Here is a 19391-nt window from a genome sequence, read left to right as displayed (position 1 = left end):
GACACCGCTCTTAGAGCGCCTCAAGGATTTTATTGCAGTGCTTGTGTTTTGTGAACATTCCTTTGTCATTCATCCGGTATAGTCACTGGCTTTTTTTGACAATGACAACTTGCCAGTGTCAAAACACACTGAAAAATTTTTCTACATTTTTATAGAACCTCCTTCTGCATGTGGAAATTTCTTTTTTACATTTCCATGATTCTAGTCGACAACAGTTGGGAAAGAAATATCTATTCTACAGATTTATTCAACTGAATTCTCCACAGGTGGAACGGCTGAAGAATGTGCTGGTTGCGATGAAGATAAGTTAGTTTCATATCTGGCAAATCTCGAGGTACTCAGTCCGGAAAGCATCTTCAGTTTGTCAATTGATGACATCGATCTTTTGTGCAAGTTCAGTTGGAATTGTTACATAGTGAAAAGGAAAGTCAGGATGAATCTTATGTTTCAGGAAACTTGAGGAAAATCTGAAGCCAATGGACCAATACCTGAAGTCGTGCAGAAACCCAGACGAAAAAGATCTTTATATATCGCTCATTAGAGGCGTCAAAGTTTTGAACGACAAGCTTTGCTGCACGGACACAGATTTTTACAAAAGTGAGTATACATGGGCTGATGAATCCCGAGCCTGAGGAAAAAAACGCGTTTTTTTGTTCACAATGGCTTCATTCATCAAAATCATCTTCATCAAGAGCCACGCAATGATTTTAGTGCCACTCTAACATTTCAATACCACTCCAGTAGAAAGATTTATCTTTCGCCTCAAAAGAGGCCTCAGTTTCAGCAAAACCCCTTCAGTCAGATTCTGATTCAGCCCTTCACCATGTGGTTGACGAAATTGAAAGTTCATTGGACAACAAAGAATCTACCCTGGGTATATTCATAGATATCGAGGAAGCGTATGATAAAACAACCTTTCCAACAATTGCCCAGCAAGTAAACTCCAGGAATGTACCCCTGGTAGTAGGAGAATGAATACTCAAGATGCTCTTCAGTAGAACAATAAGTATCAATATAGAAGACATCACAGTGGGTGGAATGGTCATGAGGGGATGTAGAGGGAGGGGTCTTATCACCCCTTCTTTGGAATGCAGTTCTGGATACCCTGATTGATCAACTCAACAGTAATGGATTCTACATAATTGCATATGCAGATGACATAATGATCTTGCACACCGGCAAATTTGTGAACACACTGTGCGATACAGCGCAGTATGGACTCAAATATGGTGTGAGGAACACTCACTGTCGATCAATCCCAAGAAGACTGAAATGGTTTATCGGGCTTAAAATCTACCGAGATCTTCAAAAGCAAACTAAACCTCTTTGGAGAGGTAAAATACCTTACTACTACCCTCGACAGGAAGCTAACATGGAACTCTCACGTACAGAGTAGAGCAAAAAGAGCATATATGGCTTATATGGACAGTGGGACGCACATGGGATCTATCACCCCGTGTGGTCACCTGGATCTACACTGAGACCTATGTTAACGTATGGAGTCATTGCATAGGGACCGAAAGTTCTACAAGCAATGGCCATCCACTCACAGGAGCCATGAGAGCAACACCAACCGCGGCAATGGAATTGATTACTGGTCTGACCCCTCTGGACCTGTACATTAAGGAGGTTCCGTTAATGGCCATGTTACGATTGCACACGGCTACTGTAAACCTCAAAAAGTAGCAATGGTCAATTGAGGCTGAACGTATGGCGAGAAGCGCTTACTGTGTAACCTCTGCTGCAGGCAGCCAATGATGCAAATGAACCCAGGTTTGTATTTAATAAACCCTACAAAATACAAATAAAACAGAACACAGAGTCAAGATGTGGAGTTTACTCCAGATCACTAAGTATAAAGATTAAGTGGTGAATGAAAAAGAAAACCAACGTGGTTCAAACAAAACTGGCTGGTATCTTAATCGCCACAAGAGAAATTACCAGGAAAGGAATTTCTGGCAGAAACATAACCATCTGCACTGATAGCAAACAAGCCCTATTAGCCTTGAACAGACAATGTGTTACCTCCGGGCGAGTACTAGAGTGCGACCAAGATTTAGCCAAAGCAGTGGGAAGCCAGGTTAGCTTCCCACTGCTACCAACTGCTACTGCAGTTGTCGGTTGATTGGTCAAACTACCACTGACATAAAAACTTGGCAAGTTCACTTGGGTGTCTCCCAGTTTTGAATATGAGAATTGATGGTCGCATAGTCTAGACTTAGCAAAACTTCCTTGCTTCAGTGATTTCGCATGAATCTTAGTGCGTAACTATTTTTTTTCAATTTACTGCAAAGAAGGTCAATATGTGGATTCCATGTAAGTTTGTGATTTAAGGTGAGCCCAGCATTTTTATTGTTGAGCAAAATGTGACCTCCAGATCGTTATATACAGGGCTATTCAAATTCGTTTCTGTTGCTATTGTGTTTTTATTCATTCAGTCAACCAATTTCCAGGGCCGTAATTTAAAAGGGAATAATTCACACAATTATAATCGAATATTACTGAAAAATCCCGAAATATGAAATTGAATTTGATTTCTCAGTATGGAGTGAACGTCTACGATCCAAAAAATACAACAAAAAATACAGGTCCTTATTTAAAAATTCATAGATGGGGGTGGCCAAGTCAGATGACACCTTGTATGAAAAATTCATGGATATATTCTGAGAGCCCACATCAAGTGTGGATAGCAAAATGTGGAATTCAGATTGTTCAAAACAATTGTCTACGTCTAATACACGGCATCAAACGTGGCCAACATATATCTCATAAACTCAAAGATACCAACTGGCTCAATATGGTTAAAACGGCAATCATTACATGTTGCTCGTCTATATCATAAAATTATCACTTAAAAGCTCCCAAATATTTATACAAGAAATTGTCATACCGTTCAGATGTCCACAATATCAACATTCGTTACAGGGGAAGACTAACACCCCCCATACACCGTACAGAATTATTCAAAAAATCTTTTTTATACCAGATCGCACGAGTGTACAATTCAATCTCTGATGAATTTAAACTGATGTCTTTGAAAAAATTCAAAAGTGCATTGAAACGGAAATATTTGAACGAAATCTAATGTACACCCATTATCAATAAGAATGGTGGTTCGTAACATTACTACCTCCTTTCTTCTAACCGTTTATAATTATGTCTAATATACTATTGTGTCAATTATATATTTAGTACTTTCACTCAACAATTTGTAAATAGTTTTGAATATTTTTCTCTGTTATTTTTTTTGCCAATTTTTTTTTCGTTTTTTTGCATTACATATGTGTATGTGTGTATATGGGTACATATATGTGTATATGTATTGTGTATACATGTATATATAGTTCTTTTTTTTCCTAAGATGAGAAACAGAGGTTGCATTTTTTGGTGCAACCAACTAATCTTCAGCCTTTCCCGTTTATTTATTGTACCATTATGGGAATAAAGACCTATTATTATTATTTAAAATATGTCTGCTAATAAAGAAGATATAGGTTGTCCCCTATATCTCCAGAACCAAAAGAGTTATATTCGATTTCTTCACATCATTGAATAGGTCTCTAAAATACACAACTTTGCCATGATTTAACCAATACCAACAACCAATTCAGTGTCGTCTGCAACTATATGTACCATCGTAAGGTCATGAAGATACTTTATTAGATCGTTAGCATAAATTAAAAAGAAAAGTGGCCCCAGTATGGATCCCTGAGGAACACCTCAATAACAATGAAATAGGGATTTCCTCAGGGATCCATAGTGGGACTACTTCTCCTTTCAATTCATCCTACCGAATAATTCATATTCTGAAAACGGTATATATAGGCGTAGGGAAAGTTGTCGGATAATTGTTGTAGATTCCAAAAATAATATTATATAAAGGGTGTTCTGTTTGAAGAATTAAAGTTGCTACTACTTACCTATGGAAGTTGCAATATCACATCGTCTGAAATATGTAGTAGAGAATGTCGGATTATGCTGTCCATTGAACTTCCAAAGTTATCCGGTGTCTGGTTCTCTAGAAACGTCTAATTTGCCATCCACCGTTAATAAGCCTGTATATATCAATAATCTTAGTGATAGTCAAGTCACAATATAGTGTTACTCGAATAAAAACAACTTTGTGATTGATAAGTATAATTTTTCCCAAGGATTCAGTATATTCCATCCATGCTTGGCAGAGTTGAAGAACGATTTTGAAAGCTGTAATGGTCCAGCTGACTGGAATGAAGAACAGGATGAGAGAGTCTGCAGGTTTGTATTCAATTTCATCGAGTACTAGAAATATCTCAATATTCCCAACAATTTCAGAACGTACAAAAGTATAGTTGACTGTTATTACATAAAAGCTGCGAAAGTTTGCGGAAAGGAGGCTGCAAAAGCCATTACAGAACTGATAGAGGATGTCATTAATAGTATCATAAATGCAAAATGTACGGGAATTAAATCTTTGCCTGTGGTAAGAGATGCTATGCCTGAAAAATATATAAGAAGAAATAGTGCAGAGGTAAATTCCTTATATTTTTACAGAACGTCTGATTGAAAGTCGCAATTTTCAGAAAGAATGTTTGAACACATGGAAGACAATCACGATAGTACTATTACATATTTCTTACATTGTACACTGCTATATTCTTAAGTAATTGTATATTAACGATCAAATAAATTTATCGTCAAATGTTCATTTCAATTATTGATACCTTATCATTTCATATATTTACTCAAATGTTTTCATGCTTCACGATGCGAAAATCTTTGCTAAAACAATTGCTTCATGGCATTAGAACAATGTCACAATTTTACAATGGAAGACAAATTCAAACATAATTGTTGAATATTGAAAATGGATTTTTCAGAGTATAACTTATAGCACACACTAGGTCGGGACAGTACGGACGAACCGTACACATGAGATTTTTGAACAAAATGAGGCATTGCTTACTCCAGTTATGCTCTTGCAGTGATGTCCTGGCAAGATGATTTGCAATCTCCACCGTACTCGAAAAAATCGAGAAAAATAACTTTAGGCATCCCGACGTACTGTACCGATAACATCTTCTGTCTGCAGTACAGTACAGTACAGTACAGTACGGTCGTTCTGACGTTTCACTTTGATGACCGAAATCATTGAGAATGGATGTTCATTGATTTATAGTGTTGGTGCAAAACCATCCTGAATGTTGTTACATATTTACTGTCATTTCGTAGTGGAATACATATCCAAATATAAACATTGAAACTTGGAATTTCATCATTCATAGTATAGCTTATGGCTCACACTAGGTCGGGACAGTACGGATGGATCGTACATAGTGGATTTTTAAAGAAATTGGGACATTGTTTACTGCAGCGATATCCCCACTAGGCTCATATTATCCTGTCAAAATGATTCGCACCTTTCACCGTACTCGAAAAAAATCTAAGGAAATATTTTCAGGACATCCCGACGCATTGAAACGATGGTATCCGCTCACTGCAGCACATACAGTACGGTCTTTCTGCCGTTTCAGTTTGATTATTGAATTGAATTTCCTTCTCCGAGAGAAGGAAATATCAGGAGCAGATAGTTGTTGGTTCACAGATGTATCAAAAATACCTCTAGATTCTGGTACAAGTGCTTTCAGTCGCAGACCTAGGACAGAGATATCAACCTGCCTAGGAACCTATGCGACTGTATTTCAAGTGGAAATTTACGTTATTGAATTGTGTGAGGAGAGATTGGAAGGATCTAACCTCATGAACAAGTCAATAAAAATATTCTCGAACAGTCAAGCGGCGTTGGAAGCTTCCAAGTCCTACCGAGCCACGTCCAAATTGGTAGCAAATTGCCAAAAACAACTTTCCTCGATAGGAAGACTCAACAGATTGTCTCTGATCTGGATTTCTGGCCATAGTGGCCTGGATGGCCATTTAACACTCGGATTACAAGAAGATTCATGAACTTCCGGCAGAATCTTCCAGAATTGTCTCACTCCAAGACATTTATTCACCCTTCGAAACTTGGCAGAATCTCACTGTTACCGTCTGACCTAAAAGACCATTCACCATACAAAATAATCGGCTTCGTCAGGAATCTGGGTTTATTTGGTCGAGTGTGAATAGGTGTGTGCCACAATAACCCTTGCGGGTTGCGGTAGAGGATCGAATAGACCCACTTACTTTGGACCTAACCGAACCTGAGCTGATTTCATTTTGGAAACTCGTTAAAGAAGTGGGAGAGAAGCTCTGTCAGCAAAACCGCATCCTGAAAAAAATTATTCCTGAAAATACATCCTCCTTCTAGGTCATCGTCCATCCTGTCCTTTCTAGGAAGGTAGACAGGTCACTGGGAGACATCTCCTTTATATCGGCAGGTGTAGGCAAAGACTCGTCGAACACACACTCTCTTATTGATGATAACTTCGGGCACTCGCACAGGACATGCCTGACAGTCTCATCTTCCTGTTCACACATCCTGCATAGAGGTGTGTCCACTAGCCCCATATTATGGAGGTGTTTCCTTAGTTGACAGTGGCCAGTCAGAAATCCTACTATTAGGCGTATATTTTTCCTGGTCATCGCCAGATATTTCTTCGGCGCCAGCTTTCTAGGGTCGCCCAAGGTGATTCTGGCAATATTACATCCTTTGATTCCATCCATCTCTTTGAGGATTGAGCATGGGTGTAAAATTTAACTAGTTCCGCAATTGTCGAAGTCTTCAGGTAGATGCCACTGGGTCCTAAAATTCTTTGTCCAGCCGCTTCTTTGGCTAAAGAGTCGGCAATGCGTGCCCTCCAACCCACCTCAGGATAATGTTATTATGGATAATTATAATGTGATAATGTACTAGCCCTGAGGTTATACGTTGTATGTTCAAGGCAAATAGGGATTATCTGCTGTCAGTGCGGATTATTATGTTTTTGCCAGAAATTCCTTTCTTGGTTATTTCTTTTGTGGCGATTGAGATACCAGCCAGTTCTGTTTGGACCACGCTGGTATTTCCTCCCATTCCCCACTTAATCCTTAGGCTTAGTGATCTGGAATACACTCCACACCCTGCGTCTTCTTTGGTTTTTGAGCCGTCTGTGTAAATCCGTATTCCATTTATATCATCTGACTCTATGTTCCGCTTTATTTCTATTTTGTAGGGTTTATTGAACACAAACCTGGGTTCAATTTCATCGCTTGTTGCCTGCAGCAGAGGTTGCGCAGTAAACGCTTCCCGCCACAGGCCCAGCCTCAATTAACCCGTTCGAACTTCGAGGTTTACAGCAAACGTGGGCAATCGTACCATGGCCATCAAGGCAACCTCCTTCACGTACAGATCAAGAGGGGTCAGGCCCGTGAATAATTCCATTGCCGCGGTTGGTGTTGTTCTCATGGCTCCTGTGATGTTTAAACAAGCCATTCGCTGTATTTGATAATTTTTGGATGGCCGTTGCTTGTAGAGCTTTCGGTCCCCATCCATGCAATGGCTCCATACGTTAACATAGGTCTTATTATTGCAGTGTAGATCCAGGTGACCACACAGGGTGAAAGACTCCATGCGCGTCCCACTGTCCTCCGACGTATGCTCTTTTTGCTCTACTCTGTAGATGAGAGTTCCATGTTAGCTTCTTGTAGAGGATACCAAGGTATTTCACATCTTCAGAGAAGTTTAGATTGCTTTTGGAGATTTCAGGAGGTTTTAAGCCCGTTAAACTTCTTTTCCTGGTGAAAAAGACCATCCCAGTCTTCTTGGGATTGATTGACAGTGAGTGTTCCTCACACCATGTTTCTATTAATTTGAGCCAATCCTGCGCTCTATCGCACAGTGTATTCACAAATTTGCCGGTTTGCAAGATAACTATGTCATCTGCGTATGCAATTGTGTAGAATCCATTTTCATTGAGGTGATTAATCAGGGTATCCAGAACTATGTTCTACATTAATACTTATTGCTCTACTAGATAGCATCTTTAGTATCCATTCTCTCACTACCAGTGGTGCTGGGTGATTGTTGGGAAGGTTGTTTCATCAAACACTCCCTCGATATCTATGAATATACCCAGGGTGGATTCTTTGTTGTCCAATGATCTCTCGATTCTGCCAACCACATGTTGAAGGACCGAATCAGTAGACCTTCCGGAGTATATGCATGCTGATTTGGATGAAGTGGGTTGTGAACTAGTACTTCATCTCTTATGTACCTCTCACATAGACTTTCAATGGTTTTTGAGAAAAACGATGTGAGACTAATTGGTCGAAATGCTTTTGGTAGGTAGGTAGGTCCATCCTACCTGGTTTGGGTATGAATACTACTCTTACTTCTCTCCACTTACTGGGAATATTCCTCAGAGCTAGAGAGGCTCTGAATATTCCAACCAGGTGCGGCATAAGAGTGTCTAGTCCCCACTGAAGTAGGGCTGGTCTTATACCGTCAGGTCCTGGTGACTTGAAGGGGGAAAAGCCCGATATAAACCATCTTATTTTGTCCTCATCAATTACTGCACGAGCAGATTGCCAGTCGTATTGTGAGGGTGTTGTTGGTACATCTGTCCAGTTCGTCGTTCCAGGAAAGACAGAACCTGGGAAGTGAGTTTCCATAAGAATCTCAGCACTCTCCTGGAGGTTGGCGGCTTATTAGCCATTTCCCCTCGTCAGGATGCAGATACTCTTATGGTGGTCATTTGAGAGTGCCTTCTGTAGCCTAGAAGCTAGTGAGAAGTCTTCGACTGACTCACAATAGGCTCTACAGGCTTCTCTTTGCTTTCTTCTACAGACTTTTTTTGAACTCTCTGAGGTTGGCTTGATATATACCCAAGTCCCAGGCTTTTTCGTAGGTAAATGCTCGCTTTCTTTCGAAGATTAGTACTAAATGCAAAAGCTGTGAATGCCATAAGGCCAGCGCTAGCCCAAGACTTCTAAGTCCATGTAGTATATAACTTGAGTAAAGCCACCAGGTCAGTATATAACTTTTAAGTAAAGCCGCCAGGTCATTCTGAATAAGTTGATTTGAAATCTGTTCGGTATGTTTAATGGGTTCGTATGCATATAAATCCCAAAATGTCTTCAAGTAGCAGTTGAATTTGTGATCTTGAGAAAAATAGTGGACTCCTTTGATTTCTGTATCAGAATTATCTATACCAATTTCCAAAGCAAGTAACGTACAGTCATTTATGGTTTATAAAAAAACTGCCTGATAATTGATCATAATATTTATTTCGGAAATAAGCTTATTTTGAAACTTGTTTATAGAATTGGGTAAGAAGCTTTATCAGCGATACCGCATAAGTTATTGGCATCTCGCTTGATCCTGAAGTATCCTTGCTTCCCCAGTCTTTTCCCCAGAGTTTTTCACCTTCCAGAACTTTTTCTTGCGAACAAATGGTCTTCCTCCCCATACCCGACAGCCAGCACTCCATGGTTCAGATCATGTGTGCAGAATAATCCATCCAGAATTCCTCCGAAATATAGTTGAATTGGGTCAGCATCGATGGCAACTGATACGGGACCAACGGTTCCTGAAAGCAGAAGATTTATCACTGCAGAGAGAGAAAGATCTCAATATTGATCGATGAATCACAGGACAATAGCAGGCAGAGTTACCGTATCTACGTACAACTGACATTCTTCCTCATTCACTCAAAAATTTTTCCTACTGTGATGAAGATCTCATTCACTAAACAACAAACTGGAAATGCCTTCAGAACTACTAGGAAATCAGTTTGAAGAAATCGATACAAAAAATCTCCATTTGATTGAGAAATCTCTCGAAAAAATTCAGAAATACTCATCAATAAAACTCATCAAGTATGTGTTACACTCATATAATATCCCAGCTTAAATCTAGCTGGGCGCGTCCTCAGATGGCTGATAGGGGAACGGCCAGGGGACTGGAGGCCCAGTCCGGGAAGACAATGTGGTCTTATGGATGGGGTCGCCGAACTCCTGGTCAGTGGCAGAAATAAGTAGGGTGAGGGGAACTAAAACTCCCCAAAACTCTGGCTCTGCCAGAGGTGACCAACTCTTCCCTTAACACTCGTGGGAACACACATGAATGAAACAAACACAAAAACAGAACAACAAAAACCAATCCCGAGGCTGGACAGAGTGCTCATCTCAATCTGAGGAAAGTTTTCAGTGACAACAAATATTCGTTGACTTTAATGAACGATGGTATACCTCAGGGCTCTGTTCTAGGTCCGCTTCCATTTGTAATATTCATCAATGATCTCTAACTATATTAAATCATGTATGATGGAATCGAACCATAGTAAAGACACGTCTGAAGAATCTATTGTCTAGCGAAACGCGTGTTACTGTTTTTTAAATATATGAAACCATGTCATAGTGTCCTGTTTGCTGACGACAGGACTTTGTTCGTTTGGAAACCAGGATTCCTGAAAGTGAGGTTAGGAGAAAGTGACTTCAGAGTGTGGAAGAACGAATATCAAATATCCTTACGTAATATGGGCCTTAAATCCTAATTTTTGACACCAAGTTGGTAGTTGAAATCACGAACCATGAAAGCTCACATGTTATGTAAGACTGGCAAAAATTATGCAAAGAAAACAGGAATATTTTATATGGATATTGTTATAGATAGCCAGGCCATACTCAGGGTTCTGGTGAACGCCTATAAATAATATTTTACTGGATGTCAGGTTTTTATATACACTTGAAAGCGATACACCTCCCTAAAATTCGCATCTCTTCTTCATTTCGAAGAACTTTATTTCGAAATGTAGAGTTCAAAAAACTACTTTGGGACCAAATATTATCTTCCTAAGCGAGATAAAATTGAACTTGTACGCCTTGTTGGAGATAATGCCCTTGCGGCAAGAGAAGCAGACAGAACATTTTGTAATAGACTTCCAATGAGCAGAAGTACGGTGAACCATATAAATTCTGTTTTTAACGAAACAAGTTATCTATCGAGGCATATGCTCAAAAACAGAAAACAAGTCACATCGTGAGGATAGAAATGTTGTGCGAATATTGCATAATTTACGTGATAATCCTCACTCAAGCTTGCTAATGGCTAGTTTGAACTCAAATATTTCTATAAAGAGGATATTAGGAAGCGCCTTGTGAAAATAAAATTCAACCATTCAAATCAAAAATTTTACACACTCTGGAACGGGAGATGAAGAGAAAAGGTTGAAATTCTATTTGTGGGCTTAAGGATAATATTTGAATGATATAAACTGCTTCCAAACAATTTTGTTTATTGATGGAGCTATGTTCGTGCAAATGGGGTAGTCTCGTCCCAAGTCACTGGTCTGCGAATAATCCTAATATTTTTCGATGAAATTTGGTATATCACCATTAGGGAGGGGGCCAGTTCAATGGTGTCTCAGAGTATTTTGAATGGCAGAATTTCATATGAAATAAATATTTGAGGAGTGAGCCAGGCATGAATAACAATAATGGACTGAGGGGAAAACCTAGGTCGTTGGTACAGAAAACAATACAGAAATTGGTCGAAGAAGAACATACAGAATACTGGTAGACCAAGCAGGAAACACACACTGGAAAACATTGATGAACCTGCTGGAATCATTAAAAAAATTCTCAACGAAAATCATTGCCACGATGTATCCGAAAGCTCGTTATGATTCATGTGAAATGAAAGATAACACGTGTTGACCTACAACAAGTCAAATGAATCCTAAGCAGCAGAATAATCAATGAAAGTTTCTATCCATTTATCATGGTTCCTGATCTGAATCATAGATCACCAACTGAATTCTACTCACCAACAGCTTTCTTCAGTTCTTCTTCTGAGATGCTGACCATTTTTGTAACCCTTGATTTTCAAAACCGTTTTTTTAGCGTCGTATTGGCACGGAGTATCTATTCCCTTGTACGGGTAAGAACTATCTGCTTCGATTCCTTTGTCTAGGACATAATCAAAAGCGAAGCTCATCAGGCCTCCATGTTCGCAATCATCATTACCGTAAGGTTTGGAACAGTCCAATAGCTGCTGTTCACTCAAAGGAATCTTCACATTATTGACAATGGCATTTTGTCCTTCCAAAGCTCCAGTCTGAAAAGAGGACATTAACGTTAGAAAATCTATATAAAGTAGGTAGTAAAACGATTAGAATTATTGTAGAGGGATAATCCAACTAGTTAGAACTTTTCTCCAAAGAGATCGTAGTCACACCTGATAGTGAATTTTCAGTGGCAATGGCCCTCTATAGATCAAAACGTTCACAGAAGCCTACTAGAGTAATGTCAGAAACTTCTACTTTAGCGAAACTCCATTGGAAATTCCAGAAAACTGTTGTGAAAGCAACTGCCAGAAATTATATACGACGAGTTTGAAACTTCATGATACGTTTGCATATTTTGTGACTCCTTCTGTTTCAATTACTTTTATATAGCAATCTAATCTGGGTAAAATACGAATCATTCTGTTTTGGTTGGTGTCCGTGTTTCGTCGTGGTCTTTTTTTGGCCGCCCGAAGAAGCCATTGTATGGCGAAACCCGTATTGCGTTTCTGTGAAACTGTTTTGTTGTGGATTTTCAACAAGTAGGTATCGGCCAATTCCATCACATCACAGTTGTTAGTTGTTTTATCTCGTCGTCGACGTACTTTTCTTCATATATTCTCAAGGTTCTATTCACTATGGTGTTGATGACGGTACGTTCCTGTTTTAGAGTATGATTGGATCCATTATGTAGATATCGATCTGTGTACGTTTTCTTCCTCTACATCTTATGACCCAGTTGACTACCTTCCTTGATGACTAAAACATCAAGGAAAGGGATTTGTAGGTTCCCTTCTGATTCCGTGGTGAACGAAATTGTTGGATGGGAACTTTCTATGGCTCCGAACAACAAACGTGTCATCTACAAATCTCAATCAGTGCTTTGATAGTTTTTCTAAAGTGAGCATATATTTCTCTTCATATTTTTACAAATTAAATTTCGCCACTACACGGCTAAGCAAGCCGTCCATGGCGACTCCATCAACTTGTTTGTTCATGAAAGGTTTCATTCCAATGGACGTTAGTTATCGTAAATGTCGAAATAGGTCAGTCTCGAACGTATGTCTTCGGCCTCCCAACATGTATCTGCAGCATATCCAACAAATGCTTGCTGATCCTATGGTACTTCATATCGGTCTCAGTTGTACATACTCTTTGTGAATTAGAACCTTACTGGTAATATTTCTGATTTGCAGAGTTTCTTCCATGTTTTGGGGATTTTAACCAAAGAAAACCACGGCAAAACTCGGAATCCAACCTAAACATTGACGCTAGCTGTAAAAGCCTACATTTCTATACAAATCATTCTGTCAACAAAATTCAATCAACAGAGAATGGAAGATATTGAAAACAACCACGTTCCTGTAGTTCTACACTATTATTACTATCAATTATGATTTAGTACTGAATAAGTTTCCATTTCAAGTCGTTTATATTCTTGAACCTACCTACAACTCTTCAAGATAGAAAACAACTCACCGCACTGAAAGCCCAACACGAACCACAACCTCCTTGATATTTAACATCGAGGACAGCTCCTTTTTGAGTCCAATCGATAGAGTCTGGAACCTCTAGACCTTCGGGAAATACAGCTAGTGTGGCTTCCACGTTGGGTTTGGTCTTGATCTGCCGTCTGAGCTTATCCTTGAATTCATCGTGGGTCAAGTCAGCAAATGGGGTGACACCAAGAAATAACTCTCTTCTCCCTTATCATACTTGGCATTGTGTTCCTCGATCTTTCTCAGGTTGGACTGGAATATTCCGAATCTAGTTCTCTCTTCAAGCAAGCTCTTGTAGGTTTTTCCATGGGTTTGCTACAAAACAGTGTGAATTAAAATATCGCAACGTTCGATTTTTCAAAGATTGCTTTCCAGAAGAAAAGATGAATGGAAAAAAATGTATTATTGAAAAAACAGTTGACCCTTACATTTCTGATGTATCAAAATGTAACAGATTGTCTGTGAAATGTTAACATATCTGTATCTGTATCTATAGAGTAGGGGGAGGGGGTAAGTGTAGGCCCACAACACTTAGGCTACATGTTTCTCAATGTATCTCCTCTCGAAGAGTTGTCCTTCTAGGTCATCGCCCATCTGTTCTTTCCAGGAAGGTATATAGATCACTGAGAGACAGCTCCTTCATATCGGCAGGTGTAGGCCAAGACTCGCCGAATACACACTCTCTTATTGACGATAACTCCGGACACCCGCATAGGACATGCCTGACAGTTTCATCTTCCTGTTCACACATCCTGCATAGAGGTGTGTTCACTAGCCCCATATTATGCAGGTGTTTCCTTAGTTGACAGTAGCCAGTCAGAAATCCTACTGTCAAGCGTAGATTTTTCCTGGACATCGCTAGATATTTTTTTGGCGCCAGCTTCCCAGGTTCGCCCAGGGTGATCCTGGCAAGATCCCATCTCTTCAGGGATTGAGCATGGGTGTGCCGTTTGGCTAGTTCCTCAATTGTCGAAGTCCTCAGGCCGTAGGTGTCACTGAGTCCTAAAATTCTTAGTCCAGCCGGTTCCCTGGTAAAAAGGCGCCAATGCGAATTATTTACTCCTGTCGTGACCACCCACCCACCCTAGGATAATGTTATTATCTACCGAGGCTTTGGCTAAATCTTGGTGGCACTCTAAAACTAGCTCTGAAGTAACACGTTGTCATATGTTATGTTAACATATGATAAGTCTGCTATGAGTGAAACAAGAATTGAGGAGTATTATAAACGTGTCCAAGATGGTCGTAACGACGGTGAAGATGACGGGCGCCTCGGACGTCCTATCACATCAACAACCGATGAACATGCAGAAAAAGTTAAAGAAATGGTTATGAAAGTTCACCGGATCACAATCACGGAGGTGTCTGATAATTGGCCAGACATGGCTCTCTTTCCTTTCCTCTATTCCCAAGAGAGCCTACCAAGAACCACCGTTTCATTAGCGAAGATAACATTGAAAGCGCATTGCTGATAGATCTAAAGGTTTTTCCAAAGTTTTTCCAGAAGTGTTTCGAAAATTGCAACAAGCATTGTCACAAGGGTACTATATCTCAAAGAAAATATTTTGAAGGCGACAAACATTGATGTTAACAGCCGCCTAAGAGGAAATATTGGGTTTAGGTCTCCTAAGTGGAACCACAAATGTGCGGTAGGCTCTTATAGGCTAGGTTCGTTCGTGTTGTTTCCTATTTTCGACAACCAAGTGTTGCCCATCATCGTCCTTGCCTATAGCGCGCTGATGAGGCCCTTTCCCCCTCCTTTTCTGAAGTGCTGTTCCGTGAATTTCCCTCCTTTCATATAAGCATATATGTAGTTGACACTTCATTGAATAAAGTCTTTTTTTCAATTGATTCATTCCTTCCTTTCTTTGCAAGGTTCCCACATTTATGAGGTGCAACTTCTCTATGCTCGCTTGACTTGGGGAGTAAGCTGGTGAGTGCGTAACGAAATCGTTACAAAAGTGTGGTCGAGAGGAACGAACGAAAGAGTAGAGGGAGGTTGGTGAAGATAAAAAGAAACAGTTACTGTAGGGGCAAGAGAGAGAGAATGAGTTGCGAGCTCATATTTACGATCGGATAGACTCTGAAGAATCAGGGAAAACGAGCATTCGTTGTCAGTGATTTTAGCAAAAGATTTCAATGTTAATTTCGCGTCCAGAGATGGAAGACTCTTGGCAAACTTTCTACATCAGCTCGACTGGCTGAGTTAAGAAATAACGCAGGAAGTGAAATAGGGTGTAGCAGTCAGAGGCAGAAACACTGTAAAACACTTTTTTCTGATCAAGCTTTCGATGCGTTCATTGTCTCTTCCTCAGGAACTGTACAATAATTCTTGAATAAACAAAGTTATGGACAACGTGTTCATACTTACGGAAGTGAGGTTAAAATGAATTTGGCAAAAAATTAACAGAGATGATCCTCATATTTGTATGTAAAGATTAAAATTGGAAAGATATAACATCACGTATTATTTTCATGATGAAATGAGGTGATTGCACAAATAATATGTGATTGAGTATCAGGTTGTCGAACATGATTGACATAACACATTAAGTTTGACAGAAAGTTTCTTGTTCTGACCATTCCAGGGGTGTCAATGAGATCTCACAGAACTATAAAATGATCTATAACAGAGTGTGAAGGTAAAGAGTTTTCTTTACGGAATTATCAATTGTTATGAAATTTATTATATTCATTTAAACAACGGAGATGAGTCTAAACCAGGCTTAGACTTTCGATGTCTGACCTGGAGATATTACCATTTGAATTTTTGAATATATGACACATTTCTAAGAAAGTTCTTTTTTGACTATTATTTTCTGAATCTAAACTTTGAACATTATCAAGAGAAAAGCCATGAGCTAAGACAATGGTGGGTTTCATTTCAGTTGTGTGGTCTAAAGCACACTTGCTTTTTTTGTATGGAGATGGAGGAGTAGAAAGTCAAAACCTCTTCTCAAAAACTAATTTTCGAACTGAATCTTTCTTTCATTACCTTGAAAGCCACCCATTGGTCTTTGTCGGTGAGAGCATTGACTGCTAACAAAACGGTTGCGAAAACAGCAAGGAGTTTCATTTTGATTTTTCTGAAAAATAAAACGTTGTTAATAGGGGAAATTCAGGAAAAACTCATTTCATTTTCACAATATCATACTAACAAAAATACTGATGATAATCAAGAAGTGTCGAAACTGGTTTCATTACCCAGAAAGAATTCTCTTAGACAAATTTGTATCGACAAAACTCATGTCATGACTAGTTTATCTCTTTTCATTTTTTTCTAGATGATCACGACAGTACATGCAAGAGAATGATTTTCAGGAGGAACACTGTGATTCTTCAAGATCCAAACTTGGAAGATACAAACACTTGCCTGAGTTTGATTTGAAATCGAATATGACACGTTAACTAAGCGTTAGTTTTGTTTTTGTCTTCATTTTCTCTAAAAATATCGACTTTATAGTTTCAGAAACCACTCTTGTTTCGTCGATTTTTTCAGCACCTCGACACCTGTTTCGATCACCAAGTGATCATCTTCAAGAGGAGATCAAACTGCATCGAATTCCTTCAAAAGGCTATTTCTAGGAAAAATTATCGAGTTGGCTTCTATATATTCGTCCAAATAAAAATGCGACACATCACCTTTATCTCATTCGTCAACATGTTGTATTGTCTTTATTAAACCGAGAAACAATAAACGTGTGTTAGAAGGAATTAACTGAATTAACTAAAGATACAAATTCAACAAATAATTGATTATTGAACAAGAAAACACGAGTAATCAATATGAGTAGTGAACAATCATAACTATTGAAAACTTTATTATTTTTGTTAATTGTACAAAATTGAATATGTGAACACCAGTGAAATAATCAATATGACCAAACGACCAACTGTGAAGTTTCCCCTTTTCGATATATGAATATTTGGACGGTTCTGGCATATATGCGATCCTTCATTTTTAATTTTATTCATTAAATACCTTCTCTTTCAATTGATTTTTGAATTTGAGAGCGGTTTTAGATTTTTTAGTTCTTCAGGAATTATATTATATATCATAATTCCATCATGATGAATCAATTAATTTCCAAAATCAGATTCAAATCCATCAAATCATAATAATTTGTTTGTCTAGGATTTTGACTAAGAATATTTTTGATTTCTATAGAATTCATGTTTGAAATTTATTCTTTATTGAATGAATGAAACAGCATATTTATTGTTTGTATAGTGTGTTCGAATTTGATTTTTTTGGTTTATTCAAACTCAGTGTTGATTCTGGCCACAATGATTCATATATGCATTCAATAGTTTCATTCTATAAAGATTTCAATGGTTTGCTGATCCCCAAATAATGCAGCTGATATAAAAATTTTTCGAAAATTAAAGAGGCGTATAGTTCCTGATTTTGACTTTGAGTTCATAATATGTACATTTCCATTGATATTCAATCGTTTTTGTGTCAATTGGGATATTATGACAAAACCATCACTCGAGAAGTCCTGAAGTGTAAAACATTTAGTTGAGCAGAAGTGTTTTCCAGAAAAATAGATGGAAATCAACTCGATTGATGTTTCCATTTAAAACTTTTTTTTTGAATCTCCAGCGGAATTTGTGAAAACTCATTTCGTAACATTTGCTTGTAATGAGCCTGTGATTATTCAAAATACATAAGATTTATCATCATTCAAAGCACATAAATCACTCAATCATTCATAAATCAAAATTCGGACTCAAAAATTGAAAACTAGCGTGGAATTCATTCGTTATTTCGAAAGAATTTCAAAATGAATATCAAGTTAGGTATCTGAAGAAAAGTTATTATAGAAACGATAATAAAGTCAACTTACCCTAGTGGAACAACAAAATGAATATGTCTAGACCTGCAAAAAATCACAATTTATACCTTTATTCTTATGTCGTCAGCGCTACTTCAAAATATTTAAATTGAATAAAATATCTATGGAATTTGCACATCTGATTTCCACGTGAACAAATCAATCATATACCTATCATCTTTTTTATCTTAGATACTGAAAAGTCGACATTTTTAGTATCGTACAATTCAATCTGGTGTTTCCAAAATATTTCTGGAAAGAAGATTTCTCTTCTTTCTGGATCATCTATTTAGTCCTAATCTCAATTCCCAATGTTGATGTCGCTGCACTTTTCTGATATTTTCTATTTTCTGGTTTCTTTTTGATGAATATTTGTATTGTGCCCGCCAGTTCAAAATTTTTCTCGTTTTTTTCTATAACGTCGAAAACATTCCTTTTGTCCATGTCCAAATAAATCCAAAGTTGGTTTGGAACTAATAATAATTTTTTGAAAATGGAGTTTATGTGACTTTCAGGTTGAAAAAACTTTCCTTTATCAAAAGCTAAACTGATATTGTGAACCAGTTACATTGGAACGACTCATGATATGTTTCTGGTTCATCTTGAAAAAATTGGATTTTTGCTTTGTATCAATAAAATCAGAAAATGATAACGATTCAAAATAAAATAATAAGAACAAAGAATATGGGAATTTTCCAAAGAAAGAAAGCAATTGGATTCAAAATGAATTCTCCACAAACACGAGTAGACTATCTGTATTTATAGAGTAGGGAGGGTGAGTGTAGGCTCATAGCACTTAGGCCGCCATATTAGACCCATTGTACATCCTCCTAGTGAATTGTTAAATGCTCCTTCAATATTGGGAAATGCAGCAACCGCAATTGGGAGATTTTTCTCTACAAGGTTGTTTAATGCTAAATCTGTCGATTTGCCGGTTTGATTAGCATACTGGTGGTTATTCAGGAGGATGCATATAATGCCACCCTTCTGATGTGTCCATCCTGTATCCTCTCAAGTCCTTGATGTCCTTGATGTTGAGCTTATTGGTCGTACCGATTTAGGGTGTGGGTCTTTCCAATCGAATCAAACCGCATGGT

General features: G+C 38.3%; 1 protein-coding gene and 1 pseudogene across 2 annotated transcripts; one reads left to right on the top strand and one right to left on the bottom strand.

Annotated features, from left to right (window-relative positions):
* Nucleotides 1-87: 87 nt before the first annotated feature.
* Nucleotides 88-4682, top strand: LOC141479899 (uncharacterized). Of its 2 annotated transcripts, none has more exons than XM_074172378.1 (6): nucleotides 88-214; nucleotides 267-393; nucleotides 452-597; nucleotides 4152-4254; nucleotides 4312-4459; nucleotides 4531-4682. In XM_074172378.1, exons 1-6 carry the CDS (start codon nucleotides 169-171, stop codon nucleotides 4537-4539), a joined length of 579 nt encoding a protein of 192 aa, XP_074028479.1. In that variant the 5' UTR covers nucleotides 88-168; the 3' UTR covers nucleotides 4540-4682. The 2 variants fall into 2 exon arrangements, with proteins under 2 accessions (XP_074028479.1, XP_074028476.1); XM_074172375.1 differs by having other exon boundaries at nucleotides 4312-4507; nucleotides 4560-4682.
* A 4479-nt stretch (nucleotides 4683-9161) lies between these two features.
* LOC141481187 (cathepsin L-like proteinase) lies at nucleotides 9162-18447 on the bottom strand (annotated as a pseudogene).
* Nucleotides 18448-19391: the final 944 nt, after the last annotated feature.

Source organism: Leptinotarsa decemlineata, unplaced genomic scaffold (assembly GCF_025532065.1).
Source record: "Leptinotarsa decemlineata unplaced genomic scaffold, Ldec_3_MD MMD2_P_RNA_scaffold_12, whole genome shotgun sequence".
NCBI lineage: Eukaryota > Metazoa > Arthropoda > Insecta > Coleoptera > Chrysomelidae > Leptinotarsa > Leptinotarsa decemlineata.
This window is presented reverse-complemented; position numbering and strand designations above follow the sequence as displayed.

Excerpts from the sequence above, each read along its gene's own strand:
- LOC141479899 (XM_074172375.1), top strand. The coding sequence starts at position 169 with ATGTGGAAATTTCTTTTTTACATTTCCATGATTCTAGTCGACAACA. Across the intron at positions 4,255-4,311 it reads CAGGATGAGAGAGTCTGCAG|AACGTACAAAAGTATAGTTG; the intron begins GTTTGTATTCAA and ends CAACAATTTCAG. Across the intron at positions 4,508-4,559 it reads TAAGAAGAAATAGTGCAGAG|AAAGAATGTTTGAACACATG; the intron begins GTAAATTCCTTA and ends CGCAATTTTCAG.